The sequence below is a fragment of the Takifugu rubripes genome, chromosome 18, assembly GCF_901000725.2.
Source record: "Takifugu rubripes chromosome 18, fTakRub1.2, whole genome shotgun sequence".
In the NCBI taxonomy this organism is placed as follows: Eukaryota; Metazoa; Chordata; class Actinopteri; order Tetraodontiformes; family Tetraodontidae; genus Takifugu; species Takifugu rubripes.
In genome coordinates this window covers 2626059-2644972 of record NC_042302.1, presented here as the reverse complement: position 1 = coordinate 2644972, position 18914 = coordinate 2626059, and the positions used below count along the sequence as shown (strand labels likewise).

Genomic DNA, 18914 nt, shown 5'->3' with positions numbered 1-18914 from the left:
TCGCACCTACTACAGCCCCTGTTACAGTAATTTTAAACAGGCACCTTTGTGGTCACCTTCATTTAATGAGCGAACTCTGCAGGTGAGTCGCTAGTTTGTTTAATGTGTATTTAATTAATATATTCAATATTTAACGTATCAGATGTTTTGATTTTGATAACCCGAGCCACGAATGTTTTAAAGTATTTTATTAGTTTTATATTTTCGACTGATTTGTTGCTTGGTGTATTGAGACTAATTTCAGTGATGTAAACGCTAGTAAGTGGTCTGGGTGTGAACAAGAAAAAATAAATTTAACTGAAATTTAGTAGAATATTCTTGTGTTCTTAATCAAGGTCGTGTTTTGATAAAGAAATCCAGTCAGGTTTCTTGGAAACATCTTTTTTCTAAATATTAAAGTGAATTCTTATTAATTATTAAATTAAAGTAATATAAACAGTTTATTATATTACAACAGTTCGTATGAAGAAATCGCCTTCGGGTTTTATACGAGTATGAGATTTTTGTTTTAAATGTTTTTATTTGGCAGCCGTGAATGTTTAAAGCTAATGTAATAATATCTTTATATGTTGCTGTGGCGCAGTTCCACACGCGACCGACAGGTGTCAGCATAGACCCAGAAACAGCATTTTCTCGCACGTGAACGTCATGATGTCATACTATTTACATTTGTGATTACGTCACTGGGACTCAGACTATTTCAAAGTGACAAAGTTGACAAATAAAGCACATGATACGAAAGAACATTATAACAATAAGAACAAAGTCAATACGTTTTCTAGAGTTCACGATTTTGGTGCCTTTTACTCGTGGCTCATTTGTAACGATTTTAACTTGACTTGAGTCAAATATCCTTTAATTCAGGGGGGAAAAAAGGATATTTGACTTGAGTTTCTGAATTAAACCAGTTCGTTTATTGACTTGTGTTGTGATTGTTGCTGCTGCTGTTACACTCTGCAGCACATGACTGAAATGAGAAGTATAAAGAAGCAGAAAACCGAAGCATACAATGAAATTAGTTTGTTCGTTTATAAATAATGCTGTTTGATTTGCAGAACCTGCTGCATATTATAGTCATTCTAATAATTCCAATGCCGGCTCATTGTGGGTGATTGTGGTTGGACGCAGCCGCCGCGGTGGCGGCAGGATCTCTCCCCCCGCTGGGGTCAGGCGGCTCCGGCGGGCGGCGCATTGCTACCTGGCTGAACATCCTGCGCGGCTCCCACAGAGTTTGAGAAGTGCTCCGGACTTCCTGGTACGGGACCATGGACATTTTCTGCTCCAGCATGTCCAGGGAAGTACCGTAGTAGCGATGTGATCCGTGCGGAGCCGTCGAGTTGGAACCAAGGTGCGTCACCTCGCTGGGTTTGTTCGCTTCGCTTCGGGTCGGTTCGGGTCGGGGAACTTGTCGAGTTGCTGAATCGGGTCTGTCAGTGAGACGGCGGCGTTCCAATGACGGTAGCCCATTACCGGGAGCGCGTCGGGGTGAAATGAATCATGCCGCTGAAGGTTTGGGGGCTTTATTTCCAGCTTGTGTTCAAGTGTTAATGTTGTTTTACACCTCGCAAAGACGGAACATTGTGTTTTATTATTGTAAACTTTGTGGTTATTTGTATTCACCGAGGCCTACCTAGCCAAACCCACCACTGTTGACTTAGCACAGACGAAGATGGTACTTCCGGTATCAGTCTACAAAGTAAAAGTTACATTCGCAAACGTGGTAGGTTTGCGAAGGGAATTGGCTTATTTATTGATCTGAAAACATATAATTTGTCAGATCTTAAATGGCCTAAATCATCTTCGACTTTGTTTAGTCGAACTACCGTGTGGTTATATCAGCCCTAACCTGAAAACATGATCATTTTACACAAGACATGTGTTTGATGTGAAAACGTGACAATAGTCAATAATTTCGTGTTAAATAGCATTTAGGGGGTCTGTTGTGATGACGTGTGTGACAAAGCTGTCCGTCCGTTTTTGCGCGTTCTTTAGTTTTTACTTGTTGTGCTTCCGGTCATCTTGCTGTTACTGCCGCAAACTTTACGGGTATCGCTGCCGCGAGGCTGCCTCCCGCAACGGCAGCTCGGTGTGGACGTTACTCCAATCCCCGCCTCCTCTCAGCTGCGAGCACGAGACTTCAGGCTCCTGATTGGCTGCGTGGCCTGTCACTCACTTTGGATCGGTTAATAGCCGCTTCTGCTGCTGGGTTTGCGATGTGAAATATTAATTTAACGCAACGTCACGCAGAATCTTCGCAGAATAAAACGCGCCCGGATGGACGCAGCGGCAGCGCACGAGATCGGTGACGATAAATACCGAATTCTTTGAGAGAGGTTGGTTATCTTAACGATGAGCTGTGTAAAGCTAAACCCCGAGAATAAAACCGGATGTAGGTTAGCGGTATTATCAAAATAAATGCTTGAATTCGGAAAGTCCGTGCATATATGTGATAAAATTGCATTCGGTTTATCAATACTCTATGGTAAGAATGTGGCAACAGAATTTTTGTAACTTGGGAGGTTTTCATCTTAAATGCTGCATTACGAAACATTCTACAATCCAAACCACTGCAAAGTAAGAGTGATGTTAAAATTCTTCACAAAATTCTGTCTTTATTTTGTAAACTATGTTTGACTACATAACGTTTTGCTGTTGCTGACTTCACAATAGGGTGATTCAACCCTCCCGGTGCTGCTCTGGGATAATGCGGCTTAGTGCATCCAGGGGCTTTACAGATGGAAAACACAGGTGATTTAGTAGAGACAGTTCGTGTCTGTGCGACAGGAGCAACGCAGACTAGATTAAGATTAGAAGAGATTTTAAAAATCAACTATGAAATCCTAAAATGGTGTTGGTGCTGCATGGTGCAGTGACTATCAAGTTAAAGTTCTGTTTTGTTTTTCCCTGTTTGGCGGCCCAGGGTCAGACACTTTGCTTTATCAGCTCTTTCATTCGGAGCCGTCGCTGCTGGCTGACGAGCTTTTGGGGATCAGCAGTGGTTTCAGCTCTGATGGAAAATGCTGATAAACAGCAAAGTGAAATTCCTGGACATCCTGCTGCTGCAGGATTTGGACTGCGAGTAAATTCACCAAACAGTTAGAATATTTGGCAAATGTGCTGAAGAAGTAAACATTAGCATAGCAGTTATTAGGACAAACAGTCAAACAGTTGTGCTTTATTGGCTTCACTCTGTTTTTGCCGGTTTAGAAGTTTTCCCAGACTAAAGGGATGCTGCAGTATGATCTAGTTAAAAACACACATCCTTTTACTTCTATCTTTGTGAGGACATTCATAGACCTAATGCATTTCCCAGTTAACCTTAATAGAACCATCCCAGATCCCAACTAACCACCCCCTGACATTAACCCTGACCCTAACCTAAACCCAAATCTAATCCCAACATTATAACCTTAAACAGCCCTTTAAAGTCCTGAGGTACTCTGTAGCAAGTACCCGAGCACACACACTCTCGGTCAAAGTCTTTGTACTGGTGTGTTACCCAGAAGTAGACGTTAGACCCTGCTTATGGTTAACTGTATCCCTGTTTGGTCCATGTGGCCCTTCCAACTTTGACTGATTTTTTTTTTTAACTTCCATTTCAAGTGGGTGGTTGATCTTCCCCGTGTCTACATTTGTCACCACGGTTGACAGCTGTGATGGAAAAGTGGTGATAAACCGGGAACATGATGTCACATGCAGAGCGATGTTTAAAATGCTGTTTATCTGCTTTGGTGGGGAAGATTCGGTTTGGAGTGCTGGCTGTATGTCAGGCGCTTTATTGTTTACATGGACTGTCGTTGAGAATGCATAGATCTGGTTTAAGCTCCGTAAAATACACGCAATGGTGTCTGGAGTGGAAGCTGTTGTTGGAAGCATGACAGGGAGGAAAGGGAAGTCTTTAGGGTCAACAACCACAAATTACTACTTCTGTATCCGCTGCACAGCCTCTCCACAAACTAATAAGTGTGTGTTGAAAAGGTACTTTATTTGTCAGGCTGCGTGGTAGGGACACGTCAGGCTCAGATCTACCAGAACCGGTAACACTTAAGGGACATGTATCACCTTTGTGTGCTCAGTTTTTACAAAAGACTACAGTTCAGTGGGATAAACGATGGAATTCACCCCTGGTTTTCCAGGTCAGAATCTGTCCTTAACGGTGCTCCAGTTGCTCTTATGGAACCTGCGTTCCAGCACAACCATTCAGGCCACGGTCCCAGCAGGTCATCGCCAAACAGAGAACTTACAGGTTGCTGATCCCATTTCAGTGTCTGTGAATACTCCGATTTAGAGCAGCGCTCCACTGTGTGTGTGTGTGTGTGTGTGTGTGTGTGTGTGTGTGTGTGTGTGTGTGTGTGTGTGTGTGTGTGTGTGTGTGTGTGTGTGTGTGTGTGTGTGTGTGTGTGTGTGTGTGTGTGTGTGTGTGTGTGCACTTCCTGCATTAGATCAGGTGTAACTAACCTCGTGTCCAGCAGCCAGTGGGCCTCTTTGGCCAGGCTGGGTTTAAAGACTGATGCAGAGGGTTATTTAAACTCTTATTGGTTGACCATTCAAGGCAGACAACAGCTTGATTCTAAAATAATTTGAGTCCAGCTACTTAATGGGCTTCTAGTTTGCCGCTCAGTTAACTTCCTGTTAGCTTGATCGGCTGACTGGCGGCGGTCCGAGGCAGCAGTGGTGGACATATGGTGGATTAAAAGCCAGCTCACAGCCTCCGCTCTAATAGGACTTTTCTTTGGCTGGACCTGTGGCTGCTGTAATAAATCACTTGTTGGCCTTTTTAAAACCTTAAAAACACATTTTTGCTCTGGAACCTTTAAGACATTTATGATCTCTTACTGAAATTTAGGATTTATTTTCATTCATCGCTGCACAGTCAGAGGGTTCAGCTATCAGTGCTCGCTGACTAAGCTGGCGACTTTGAACAAGGATAATGTCGGGTTTTTTTAGTATTTTTCACATTTTTGATGACCGTTTCGATTAGACCTTAGCAGTTTTAACTGCAGGGACTGGCTTTAATTCTGAAAACAGCAAAGCTAATGAAGAAGAGGACAGAGATGCAGAGGAAGTCTTGATGGGGCCGCACTGTTTACCTCTCTGCCGCTGGTTTCTGCTGACCTGTGCAGGTTTCTGGTGCAGCCTCAGAGGATGTTGGCTCCTCCAGCATCTGCGGTTGGCTTGCTCTTCCCCCCCCGCCCCCCCCCACACACACACACACACACACACACACACACGTGCGTGCGCAGACATCTGCAGTGATCAAATGACCCTATCATTACTGTACACTGTCATCAGATTACTGCTGCTGCCGTCTTCAGTGTGATGTAGCAGAGCGATAAAGGAAGACTGAGTGTGTCTGTTGGTTTTCACTGTTTCCGTTAAAAGTCTGTATGGAAAAAGTTTCATCATTTACATTAAATACATTTAAAATTTTAAAGCAAATAAGTGTTTGATTAATCAAAAATAAATCAAAGTATTGACTGCTAGAATGTTTCTGCGGTAGCCACGAACAGACTTTATTACTGATGTTTTCTTTATTAGCAGCATCAAGTAAAATTTAAAATTCCTGCGCTCAGGAACAGAAAATACTTGTCAAAAATGCATTTTAACCCTCAAAAGCCACCATAGCTTCAGTATCACCCTTGCTAAGTGAGAAGGGTCAGGATGAGTGTTGATTTCTTGCAGTGGTGATGCTGCCAGATCTGAGACGTGACATTCATGTTTACCTTCCCTTGGTGAGATTTATTCTTTATTTATTGCTGGATGGTGATTTCCTGTGTCCTTCCTTCTGTCCTCAGGTCATGAGTGCCTCTCGGAGAGACACAGTGGAGAATAACCTCACCTTTCCAAAGCGCTGCCCAGCCTGGGCCTCGCCCCACCACCGTCCTCTGGACTCCCACCATGAGTAAGCTATACTTTTGTATTTATTCGCTTTAGTTTGTATTTATTTTTTTAGACTTTTTTTGTTGTGACATTGGCCCTTCCCTCGTTCAAGCATCAGCCGATTGCTGATTGGGACGTTTTAATTTCCTGTTCGCTGTGGTCAGTGAGATTATGCAGTGTGTTAAAGCCTCCTTTGAATGTCCGCATAGATGTTAAACAAGTGTCCATCGGCTCCCCCCGATGGCAGAAACACACCACAGCTGAGCAGTTGCTGCATCCAGCAGCACCTCATCACCCTCATAAATCATGCTGCAGTGCATGATGGGAGGGCAGATGTGTGCACTCCATCAGGTCTATCTGCAGCTTGTGTGTGTGTGTGTGTGTGTGTGCGAGTGGGCAGCTACCTGCCGCTGTGTGAAAAAAGGCACGGCCCCCATGAGTCATACAGACTGCAATATATATACCGCTAATGTCATACATGTGACACACACACACACACTGGGCTGCAGATGATTCTTTACTGCAAGGGTGTGTCTTATTGAACATGTGTTTTATCGTGGAATAAGATGATTATATTCCTGAAACGATTATAAATATGAAATTGAATTCGATCCATCCTTGTGCATGTACCTGTTAGCAAGCTAATGCGTTGGACGGCTTGTTTTTCCTGTTCCTGTGCCTAAATTGGGCCCCTCTGAATAAATAAATGTGTGACATGTTATAGAAGGGGATCATGGATTCCGGCGGTCATTGTTTAGGCTGGACCTTTTAAATTATTGCTGACAGGGTGAAATGCATCAGGTTGTCACACTTTCCCGCCCCTTCCTGCCCTCCCGGACCTTCTCCTCCTCTTTGTTTAGCGCCCTACGGATAAAAAACTGTACCGGAGCCAGCACTTCCTGCTGCCAGCAGTGTTAACTCTCTCTGTGTTGGCTCTCTGCCCAAGGCCTGTATACCAGAGGCTGGGACTGGGTTACCGGGGCAACCTTATGGGAAGGTGATTGGATTAGGTAGACCCTCCTGAAGGTTTAACCCGATTACTGCTGTTTCCTCTGCACCCTTGTTTTAGTGTGTGATGGGGGGGGGTGTCCTTGAGCGGGAGTGATTAATCCGATGAGCAGTAACAGAAAGTCGACAAGCTGACAACCAAAACCTTTGTTTTGTCAAAATTGGTTTTGTCGTAACAGTTTTCAGCAGAGATCACGAACAGTTGATGAAGCCAGACTTGGTCATGTGACACCGTTGAAGGGAACCTTTTGCTCCATTATTTATCTCAACCTTTGGTGGTGATGATATCCTCAGCTCATTATCTCCATCAGCCAAAAGCACTCCAGATGGGGGGGGGGGTGACTGAAATCTGTCTGTTTGTCACTGCTGCTGCACCTTTACATCCTTCTTTTTCATGGAAAAGTTTTAAAAAACTTTTCCTGAGTGAGGCTCCTCGCTTTGACCACAACAGTGCTGATGAATAAACAGACGCTCATTAAATCGGGTCAGATGAACACAGATCTCATCTGAAAATGCTCCGAATCTTGTCAAACGAATCAGAAAAATACGTCTTCTTTCATTTTTATTGTTTATGTGAAAAGAAACGGGTGTTTCAGGGAGCAAATATGCCGTTGCGTCCAATCGAATGCCCTTCCCACAGGCCAGGCGAGATGATGATTTGAAGCGCTGTCGGTAATAATAGTGGTGCAGCTGATTCCCAGCATGCAACAGCCCTGCAGGAGACAGACAGACTCCCACACGACTGCTTGACCCCCGCTGAATGACTCATCAGCTGCAGATAAATGATCTCCTCTAATTTTACCATAATTATTACATGATGCCTCTATTGTCAGGTATAGCATTTATCCGATCTATATATATATATATATGTGTCTTTATATATAAAGTATATCATTTGAAGTTGCTTTGATCGTGATGAGATTGCTGGTCGTGATGTCAGGGCGAGTTGGTGGAGGGGGGCTTTAATAACTTCAGGTGTTAATATTCCTCTCTGGCTGTTTGTGCTCATTTCCTCACATTTCTGGCAGCCTTTGAACGCATCGTCTGTGGCGTTTCTTCACGGTTCGACCCTCCGCCGTTGAAGTGACGATGACGCCTCGCCTGCTGCGTGTTCTTTGCCTGCGATGTCACTCCGGTGCCTCTCCGTGACTCAGGCTGATTGTTAGAAATGTCGTTGTTTGAAAAATGCCCCCGAGGATAAAGGCACCGTTTCTTTCTGCTTGTAACGCCGGTCGGGCAGGTTGATTAACCAGCTGCACTTCCTCCACTTTAAGGTCTCGTCACCCCGGGCAGGCTGTGAGTTTGAACCTTAAAAGGGATTAAGGATTGAAGTTAGTGCAGATTTAATGCCGGATGACTGGCTGTTTCATTAATGCTGCGCTGTCAGATCCACATCTGAGGCCCCCTGCTGGGAGGAAATGAAGTGGCGTGGACAGTCCCCAATATGATATTCACCCCAGGACCTTAATATGTTTCACAACAGCATAGAAATGCTCATTAGTTCTGTGATGTTCAATCCCCGAACGTCTCAGTCGATCTCTATCTCTGAGATCTCCCCCTTTTTCTACCCACACTTCAATTTATTCGGCAGCCCGATGAAGAGAAGCTTCAGTTCAGAGCTGAAACAGAGCTGCACCATATTATAATATTGCAGATGTTGACCCCTGATTCCCTCTGGATGGCTGGATTTATAGGTTACCAGGTTACCGGGAAGTCTGCGTACTCTGACATTTAACGGCTCCTACCTGTGTCATGTGACCCTGTGATGCGATGGAATGCCGTTTGTCCTCCATTCCTCTCAGGAGCTTCTGTCCTCGCCACCGCAGTGCTGAGTGATTCTCGGATGTCGTGTGTGAGCGTGTGTGTATTGCGGAGGTTACAGGAAGGAAGCCTTGCTGGAATATGATTACATCTCCCAGTAAACACGGCAGCAGTAGGAAATGGATCCTCAACCATCATCCTCGAGGCATCAGTCTGCAAACACACACACACACACCAACAACACAGGGTGTTAGTTTACATACCTAAATCCACATCGGCCTTTGCTCGATATGGTGTTCCTGTGGAGGTGATCAAACTTGCTTGTTGTTCATCAGAACCAGGTCTGACAGTGTAATAAAGAGGTAGAATTCGTTCCCATCCTGGCCCACCTGGGACGGATGACTCTGTACCTGGCCGGGGGTGTTGGGTGCAGCTCCTCCAGAACCAGAGCCCGTGTTTTGTGCTGGAAAAAAAATCAGTGTGACAATTAAAGGATAAATGGATTCACCACCACAGAATTCTCTTTGAGTTGGGAAGTAGGAACAGATTTCATATTTTCATAGTGAGATTAGAAGACTAAACTGAGAATAATCCTTCCACGGTCCGGTGCCTGTGTGGAAGGGAGCTGCAGGGTCTCGACGCAGGTAATGGATTTTTGATTGGATGGATGGAATTTTCTGGGCGAGTGAGCGTGGCACGGCACTTTCTGGTCCTGGTTCTGCTGCTGGCTGCTTCTGAAAGAGCTTCATTTCACCGCTGCAGGCTAAGTTTTCCCCATAAGACTTTATCGGGGTTTCCAGTTCCCATCATGCAGCTGAAGGAGTTCTTTCAAATTTATAGCGAGCAGCCGGTGCATTTATTTGCTTTTCATGGCCGACGCTCGTCCAGCAGGCCTGCAGGTTTGAAAGGACTGAATTAATTAAACAACAGAATAATAAATAGAAAAGATTATTTAAAGGGTGCACAGGTTTAGATTCACCGTGATGCTGTAAACAACAAACAGCCGTAACTGAAAATGGGATTAAATCCAGTTTGAAAACATGAATAAAGTAAAATAATGGGATTTTATTGACTGTATCATTAAAGCCAAGTCTTACATTTGTTAAACATGAACTGGATGACATTGTCTCCTCGGAATACCTTTATGGGATTTGTGCACTTGGATTTGGTTACCATGGAGATTTGAGCTACTGGTCTATGTTGATGGTGTCCCTCCTCCCAAATTAATATCTTCAATACCTGATGACCCTATTTTGCTTTACTGTGGGCTAAAATTCTAACATTCTCTTACTTTAATTAGTCTTCTCGAAGGCCTTAGCTATAGCTGTGGCAAGCTAAAGGTAAGCTAGCATGTGAGAATGGAACACTGGCAAAGCTAAAGTTCTGCACAGTCAAAAACCCAAAGAGATTGAGTTGTTGCCATGAGCAGTGAGAGTCTTGTAGCTAATATGCTAACACGTAGTTACAAGTTACTTAATCATGAAACAGATGCTGTAATTAGTCTGACTGTTGGGCTCAAAAGAGAACGCTGAAATTAGCTTCAGGCATCCCCACAGTGGTCCTGATGCCCTCATGATTTATTTGAATTTTTGATTTCCATCAAATATTCACTCTGCAGACAAAAGTAATGTGGTTGTGGTTCTTCTCTGACCTCATGAAAACAACAATTTTGAGTAAGCAGCCTCTTTTCACAAATGCTGGTTTGGATTCTTGTTTTTATGGGATGTCACAAAACACCAGAAAAAACCACATGCAGAGTGTGCATCAAACCACAGCGGTTTACATCAAAGTGTTCACAACACAGCAAAACCATGTCAGAGTTCTGATGGAATGAGGTATTATGCTCTTAATTTGTAGGAGCAACATAAAGGACATCTACAGGCTTTTCCAAAGCTTGTTGCTGTGAGGTGAAAAAAAAGTTCTGAGGTCAGAAACGCTGACGTGAATGAAGCAGGTGGAGGTGGAACATTTCACAGCAACAGATGTAGCTGCGGACATGCAGGACTCTGGAAATTTGGCTGCGGCCCGGTTGGTCTAAAGGCCACACTTTAAACAGGAAGTGGCACGGGGGAGGGTGAACAGGAAGTGCGAGGCCGAGCTCTTGTTTTCTTACTTGTGCGTTCCCATTCCCTCGCTCGCCTAGGTTCTGTGCCGGGTCAAGGGAGGATGGAGGGAGGAAACCGAACAACAAAGTCAGCCAATGACCTGAACCAAACTGAGCAAAATGCTGATTCACCACTTACACATTTGGTCTTAAAGTTCAGACCATTGTCGTCCGCTGGAATTGGATTTTTTTGTCACTTTGAAACACTTTCCCTATGCATTTGGACATTTCTCATCAGTTATTTAAAAAAATGTGTCCAAAAGGATAAAGTTCCTGCGTGTTTGGATGTGTAACTAAGCTGTTACTAATATTAGTTAGCAACAATAACATAAATTATTGCTAAGATTAGCTGTGATGAGTCAATTGCGTCATCCATTTTTTGTTTGCTTAATCTGTCACATGTTTGTTTTTTTAAACTGGTAAACAGATTTGTTTTGTCTTTTTTAGGAAATGACCAATGACCTTTTAAGTTAAAGCAAATTCAGTTGTTTCTTGGAAGAATTTGCGTTGCTCTGGGCTGACAGCGACGTGTGTGGGACACATCTAAGCGCTGCAGGCAGCATTAATCAATGTGCGGAACAAGCAGCCTAATTCAATCATCGTCCACCTGAATGCCAGCAGATGAGTGTATGTCACCACTGTGGCGTGTTAGCGATGCGGTGTGTGTCGAGTCCCTCGGCCAGATAGCACCAACCTCAAACAAACCCTGTGCAGCTGACAGAAGGACTGTGGAGCAGAAGTAGCTGTTAGAACATATGTGGTCACCTGGAGCAGCTATAGGTTTGACACATAGCAACAGCAGCCTTGGGTTAGTCTGTCCAGTGAGGCTGGAACAACCTGCTAACAAGTCCAGAAACATTTCATCAGACCGGGCTTCTGTTTACAGGAGCATTATTAATGTTTATTATTAAGAAATGAAGCAGCTGCTGAGCCGAGGACTTTATTACGCCTGTGTGTCAGTGTGAAAGTGTCGCTGCTCAGTCACTCTGCCTTCTGTCCTTATTTATAAGTGGAGGCAAAACGTAGAGATACCAGGTAACCAGCTGATACAGCGTTATCTCAAAGTATCGGTACATACGACTACTCAAGGAAAAAAATCTACATTGTGTAGTACTCTCTGCCAGAGGATAGCGGTTCCGCGGTGGGACACCATGGCAGACCATAATCTGCATCATGTCCCATTTAAACATACACAGCATGTTGCTGACCCAAACATGACTGATTCCATCCTGTCACCTGTCTGGGACATTAACACTAACAACCAGACCATTGCAGAATGCAAACTCTACAAAACAAAAGGTGAAAGATGTGATATGAAGACTAGTTTGTTTAGTAGTAACTTGCTAAAGCACATCAGGGTGAAACAAGATGCATGGAGAAATACTATATATACATCAAAGTACTGGGTTGGTAGAATGTAATCATTAGGGATTTTTGTTCCGTATTAGCAAAAAGAAGGAGATAACGTGGCTAAGGTGAGATTTGATTCACACAGGTCAACACTTCTTTACTAGTCATTATACTCCCAGATTGCTGGAAGCTAACTGAGCTCATAAACGTGACAGAAACGGTCGCTCACTTTACTCATTACTCAAACGATATCACCAGCAGTTGGTGTTGGCTGTAACCAGACTAGGTCGAGCTATTTCTAAACTGATGTGTTCACTTGTTTTAGTGATGTTGGTACTTTAATGTTAATGGATGGTACGTTCCAGTAGAGCTGTTTCTGGGACAAGGAAATGGGCCGAGCACGGATCCTAGTGGAACGCCACTGTCATTGTCTGGTTAGTTTTACTGTTTTTTTCCATCCAAATACTCATTTCCTGCTCAAGGTAGCAGCAATTCAGTGATGCCATATAAAGACTACGGTATTATTTGCGTGTGTGTGTGTGTGCACATGTGTGCTGAGCTCATCCAGAAGCTGAAGTAAACATCCGAGAGGAAGTCCAAGCGGCTATAGTGCATCTGTAGCACATGCTGTGTAAATTCACATGCTGACCTAATTATACACCCTTATTTACAGTTTAAAATGAACTTTATGAGCAGCACAAACACAAATGAAAAGCAGATTTTGTCTTTAAAACATGTTTGACAGTGAGACCCGGAGGTTGTGGTAAAGAGCTTCTGCAGGTGAGGGATGCTGCTGGTCGTAAATCACCATGGGGCTCATATCTCGCCTCCAAATATCCTGTTTCATTCTACCGGTGTTCTCCGCCGCAAATGTGCTTGAGAATAAAAGGCAGCAGAAAGCAGCTCAATGAGAGAGAGGAGGGGAGGAGGGCAGGGAAAGAAGAGACGAAGGGAGAGAAAGAGATGGTGGAGGGAGGTGAGTGGCCATTAATCCCAGTTCAGATGATGTGAGGAGAGGCTCGCGAGAGGCTCGCCAGCAACAACTGCAGAGGGAGCGAGGAGGGATTCAGGAGAGGTGGTGAGGGAGTCGGACAGTTGAGAGACAACAACGCGGACTGATCTACAGCAGCCAGAAGAAGAAGAAGAGGAGCAAAGTGATCCGTGTGTGTGAAGAGTGTGATGCTTCTCCAGCTGAGAACACCACACACATCACACGCCAGACGGCCGCATCCACTTTCAAAACGAGCAGTCGGCGCTACTTTCTGCAGCTGCCGGGTGTGAAGTTGAGCCGTTCCCTGCAGAGCGAGGACGGAATTCCAAGCAGGTGCGACTTGTTTTCAGGAGAAACGGGCACGTGTGAGGACGTTTAAGTGTCGGGAGAGTTGGCCACTGTCTTTGGAACGCAACAGAATCCAGCCAAGATGCCAAAATCCAGATCAGAGGATGAATCCTGAGGTGGAACCGGAGAGGGATGAAGTTGTGGGGGGTGAGAGGGCGACAGCAGTCTGCCCCTGCCCTGCAGCTCATCCATCTCCCTCCTCGTGACCATGCAGGTCCTACAGATCGTCAAGGAGTTGGTGTCGCCGTCCAGACGCAGGGCCAGGCTCGGAGGTGTGTTTAGCCATTAAACAGCCGTCACGATCGGTGATTGTGTTCCATGATTGAGGGTAAACGCATGAAGGGCAAATTTGACTGAGGGAGGGGCAGCTGTCTTCGTAATGTGCTGATTACTGAGAAGAGAATAAGACAAACCAGCAGCGACTAATTATGCAGCCCTCAACTGATTGGATGACAGGTGGAGGGGCCAGTAAACAGCAGCCTGTTGATGTGCGATTTTATTCGAAGAGAAATTGTTGTGTTGCTGATATCAGTGTTACGCGCAGAAATCAAGCTGAACCATTCCTGTTAACTGTTGATCTGGGGAAGAGACGCTCAGATTGTTGCAGGATGTCAGGTTTCAATTCACACACATTTCTGTCAGATTGTTCTTGGCAAGCAGTCGGACGCAATCACAGAGCTGATGTCATCTTCCAAAATTAAAATAATGGTGGAATAAATTCCCGCATGTAAATGATTCATTTTAACAGCAATAGTGTATTATTACATCGCTGACCTTGTTGAGATGAAACCTCTCACCGTGAGTCGTCTTTAACAGGTGTGTGTGTGTGTGTGTGTGTGTGTGTGTGTGTGTGTGTGTGTGTGTGTGTGTGTGTGTGTTAGTGTGTGTGTGTGTGTTCTTGTACTTGCTACATAGAGTCCCATAGAGTATCATTCTACTCGCAAAATGAGGACATTTGGGGAGGAGTGAAGACATTTTGGCTGGTCCTCACTTTAAAAGGACCATTTGATGGGGGAGACATTGTTTTGAGGTTGAATTGGGTTTAGGGAGTGAGATGGGGTGGTTGGGGTGAGTTGCTGGCTAACACATTTTGTCTAGGAAAGTCCTCACAAAGGTAGAAGAACAAGGACGAGTGTAAGTGTGTGGCAACTGCCTCTCTGGTGTGTGATGAATGAAGTTGGGCAAGAGGGGACTGACGATCTGTCCATCACGTCTGCAAATTCTTGTTTCACTGTCGTTCCTGTCTTTTGTTGACAGTATTTCCTTAACCGTGACTGATATCTCGATGGTGTCATCTCACCTTCTGAACCGCTTTATCCCTTTCGGGGTCACGGGGAGGGTACACGTGCAGGGTCCTCCCCTGGATAAGTGGCCAGTTCATCGCAGAGCCCTATATGAGCATTTGTGGGTGTGGTACCTCGCTCAAGGGTATCTCAGCAGTGCTCTGAAGGGGTTCTGGCACCTTCCCCTACTACTACCTTCCATGATTTGTCTTCACTGGGGTTCAAACCAAGAACCCGCCGCTCCTCAGCCCATCCCCCACCCTGTATGGTGATATAGTGTGATATTTACAGTGACGCAGGCGACGTGGGATCAGGAGGCGATTCACCACGGAACATCTGAGATGCTTTCTCGACAGCTCCTCAACAATCGGCTCTTTCCTTTCGGTTTCATCTGCCTCCATCAGCCCTGCAGAAGAGCTCAGCCTGGTTCAATGCACGCACACATGCGAGTCAAAGGTGAAAGCTGACAGCAGATGATGCAGTGGTTTAAGGTCATTTGACGTGTCCCTACAGGTGCTTTCTGATGTTAACTGCACCATCCCAGCAGACAGTGGAGGCCCAGCAGGCTTGAGGCCGAAGCCCCCTGCTGATATCCCTGCTGCAGAGGCAGAGATAATTGCCCGCCTGTCCTTCCTAAAGGGCAACTTTGCGGAGCTTTAATTTTCATACCTGGCTTAGTTTTATGTTCCTCGCCGCTCGTATCTCAGATTTGGCACCATCAAAGAATTTGGGTTTGTTTCTGGTGTCAGGTTGTCAGGGAAACGGCTGGTTCCTCGCATCATTAGATCAGACGGAGATGTGAAAATATTTGCCAGGGTTGAACCAAAATGGAGACACGGTAAATGCAATAAAGGCGGCGCCGGTGTAGATTATTTAGCAGGCGACCTCTCAGTTATCAGCTGATCCGATGGTCACGTCACATGCGCAGATGTGGAAAAGGGAAACGACTTCAGGAAGTTGCCTTTGAGGATCTTCAGTCACTTCACTAAATCTGGTATCTGAAAGCTCTTGATGTCACCAGTTTATGGTCTGTTGAAGGAACACACGTGCACCCTTATTCCAGAATTTGACACCACATAAAGAGGAAATAAAAGGTTGTGTGTCTGCAGCCCAAAGACAACACAGTTAATGCACATCTAGGAGTGCACAGATCTTTAGCTCTGACTGTAATTGTGGTGTGAGTGTAAAGAGCCCGAGGAGGTGGTTTCAGCCTCTCCGGGGACGTACCCGTATTTAGCTCCGTCTCTTCTGCCCCCACGTTTAGCTGCTCGGAATAAAGTCCCAGCATCGGAGTACGGCTGTTCCCACCTCATTGTTGTTTCAGGTCACATGAGTCCGAGCAGACAGACGTGTTTATGTCAGCGCGTCTGCGGGACCCGATCTCGTTTCTGTGGGTTTTTACGCGTCTGTATCGCCTCCGTCCTTGCAACGCCGGGCGCCGTTTACTCGTCTGAGGCTCGGGTCAGAGGTGCGTTTGGATTTGCTGCCGGCTCCGGTGCCAGGATGCCCACCCACTCGCTAAACTGGCAGTTTGGGTCTCTGATTCAGAACAAAAAGAGGAAGCGGCAACAGGAATGAAGCCACCGAGGAAAACAACAACCTTCTTAATTTATTTCTTTATTTTAAATGAGTTATTGAATTATTGATCGGACGCACTGATTTTGTGCTAAATGTGATCGATGCTTTGTCCTTGAGGGTAAAGGTTTATGGATTTGATTAAAAATTGATGGGACGAGGTCAGAAAAACTGAAAACAATCAGGGGGGTCCAACTCAGCAGGGGCTCATGTTGGTGTTTCACACCTGGACCCAACGAACTCTTCTGCATCTGCCTTCCAGCTGTTTCAGGATATCAATAATGGTCTGATCCCGTTCTGTGATGCGCTAATTTAGCCGCGGTTCCATGCGTCAAAGCTGGGAAGTTCTTGCTGTGACCCTGGAGCGATAAGGGCGCCTTGGTCCTATCTAGTCCTCCTCCACAAACAGACACTTCCTGAACTGATGGAGCCCACAGATAGATGATAGATGTCAGGAGAACACCACACCCTCCCTCCCCCACGTTGCCACAACACAACACCCTTGGAGGGACGTCATGTATGTCCGAAAGCAGATTTTAACAAGGGAGGATCTCGTCTCTTTGGACCAGGCGTCCTGGCTCCCTCTGAAGAACAGAACGTCTTGTTGTGTTTAAGCAGAGAATGTTGCGAGTGGGACGTCTGCAACAAGCAGCAGCATTGTCGAAGCGCGCCGCTCTCACTTCTCTCTCTGGCATTTCCTCTTCGGCGTGAAGCGCAGCGATGGGCTGAGGTAGCCGGGAGCGTCTCTTGTGTTGGGCCCGGCTGAACAGATGAGGTCCGAGGCTCCGCAGGATCGCTTAGAGCGAGGTAAAAGTTCTTTTCTGCCGTTGACACGGTCCTGATGGTGTTTCAGGTTCCTCTGAAACACCATCAGGACCATCACACTTCTCTGCTGGCTCACGTTAGCATTTAGCTGCGCTGGAAACGGTCATAACAACGGGACAGCGACTGTACTCCGCAGTGACTTTAGAAACACCGGAGAACAGGTTCTTTTTTTGGAGCAGCAGACGTCAAAAGGCACCGCCGATTGTTGTGGAGGTTGGGTAATGACACATAATGGGTGCAGTGTGAAGAGGCCGCGGCGGCGTCACCAGGCGTTTGCTGCTGCGGGTGACATCATCTCTGTGTCCACAACATCAGCAAATCCACACGTGTCCTCTTCTGCTCCTTAATACCACTGTTTGTTTCCACATTTCAGTCATTTGGTTTTAACACGAGCACTGATTGGTAAAAGATGAAAGCCTTTCCAGACTGGATGGGGGACCGTAGACGCTGCGTTGGAGTCAGCCCACAAACCAGAGACGCGTTCTTCTCACAACAATTCCACACTATTATTACAGCCTCTTATTGCTGTTATTATTCTTCAACCGTCTCCGTTAAAGTACGAACAACGTGCAGAAACGGTCGTCGGCGAGGGACGGCGACTGTGACATAAAGAACAAAGACGGATCGTTAGAGCAGACGAGGGAGGGCTTCAGCGGCGGAAACCATGGGAAAGCTGGTACTTTTGTTGCCATGGCGTCGGCTGTCTGTGCTACTCATTAGCAGAAGCGACGATGAAGAACAAACACACCCTGCAACTCTTCCTGTTACAGGCCCGCTGAGGCTCATGGTGCTGTTAGAGATGAGCTTCCCCGTTTAATCGCGTCGTCACGGTTACAAAAAGGTGCCGGTCAGTAATTGGCACGGGTCACCTCCAGCATCGACCGGGTGGACAGGGCAAGCGGGTCGAGGGGGGGGGGGGTAGACATCGTCCTCACTGCTGGGGGCGGTAATGAAGGTCGGCCCAGTGGGGTGGGGGCGGGACAGGTCTTTTCAAAAGGTTATGATCCGTTACGCTGAGGATCAAAAAAAAACAAGGTGTTGAAATTTGAAGAGCATCCAGAGATTCTGGCAGATCTCGGTGTGATCCTGGATTCCGAGGAAGGGGTTAAGGTCCCCTCAGCTTCTGTCGGGACATTGCGGATGCTTGGAGAGGGGCTCAGAATTGTGGCGAAACTAAAGCTCCGCCCCTCCATTCCAGTCTGGCTCTCTATGGGAACCGCAGGACCTCCTGTGGAAGTCCAGGCAGAAAAACTTGACCGTATTTGTTTATTTGGCCTTGTTGGTTTGTGTGTGTGTATGTGTGTGTCCTCAACAGCTCACGGCCTTTCACTGACACACACACATAAACGTCATCCTGTCATAAAAATGCCGGGCAGCTCAATGAGGAGTGTGTTTGCTCTGGATTCCAGTTCAGCCTCTTCCTCCCACTGAACCCTGGGGTCCAGACAGGAAACGGGAGAATGACTACAGTCAAGCACTTCCTGTTAAGGGTTCAAGAACTGTCAAAGAAGAAACTACACGTATCTCAACACTGCTGCTGTGTTAACGATGATCAGAGGCCAAAACCAGATTTTGATATTAAAATGATGACAAGCAGCTATTTCCTGTGTTTATGCGTGTAGCTGTTTATTGTTTTGTCACTGAATTTGCATCATTTTTGAAGTGATTTGGGTCTTTGTGAGGGCAACTGGAACAATTAAATATGCAGGAAACCAGCTGAACTACAACAGCACAGTTTAGTGCTTTCATTCAGCCATCTTTGAAGAGCGCTCAACTTTGTTGATGCAAG

At 45.8% G+C, this 18914-nt stretch overlaps 1 protein-coding gene across 5 annotated transcripts in view; it reads left to right on the top strand.

Annotated features, from left to right (window-relative positions):
- The first annotated feature begins 1192 nt into the window (after positions 1-1192).
- The window catches only part of usp6nl (USP6 N-terminal like), a 28822-nt gene continuing 11100 nt past the window's right edge, over positions 1193-18914 (top strand). The window contains exons 1-2 of one of the 5 annotated variants that reach the window (XM_011613211.2): positions 1193-1348; positions 5796-5902. In XM_011613211.2, the coding sequence (XP_011611513.1) occupies positions 5899-5902 (4 nt within the window). In that variant the 5' untranslated portion in view covers positions 1193-1348; positions 5796-5898. Of the gene's footprint in view, positions 1349-1373; positions 1510-2184; positions 2334-5795; positions 5903-13084; positions 13715-16580; positions 17108-18914 lie in introns of those variants that run through there. The other 4 variants (XM_029825865.1, XM_029825866.1, XM_029825864.1 and 1 more) reach the window with 4 other exon arrangements.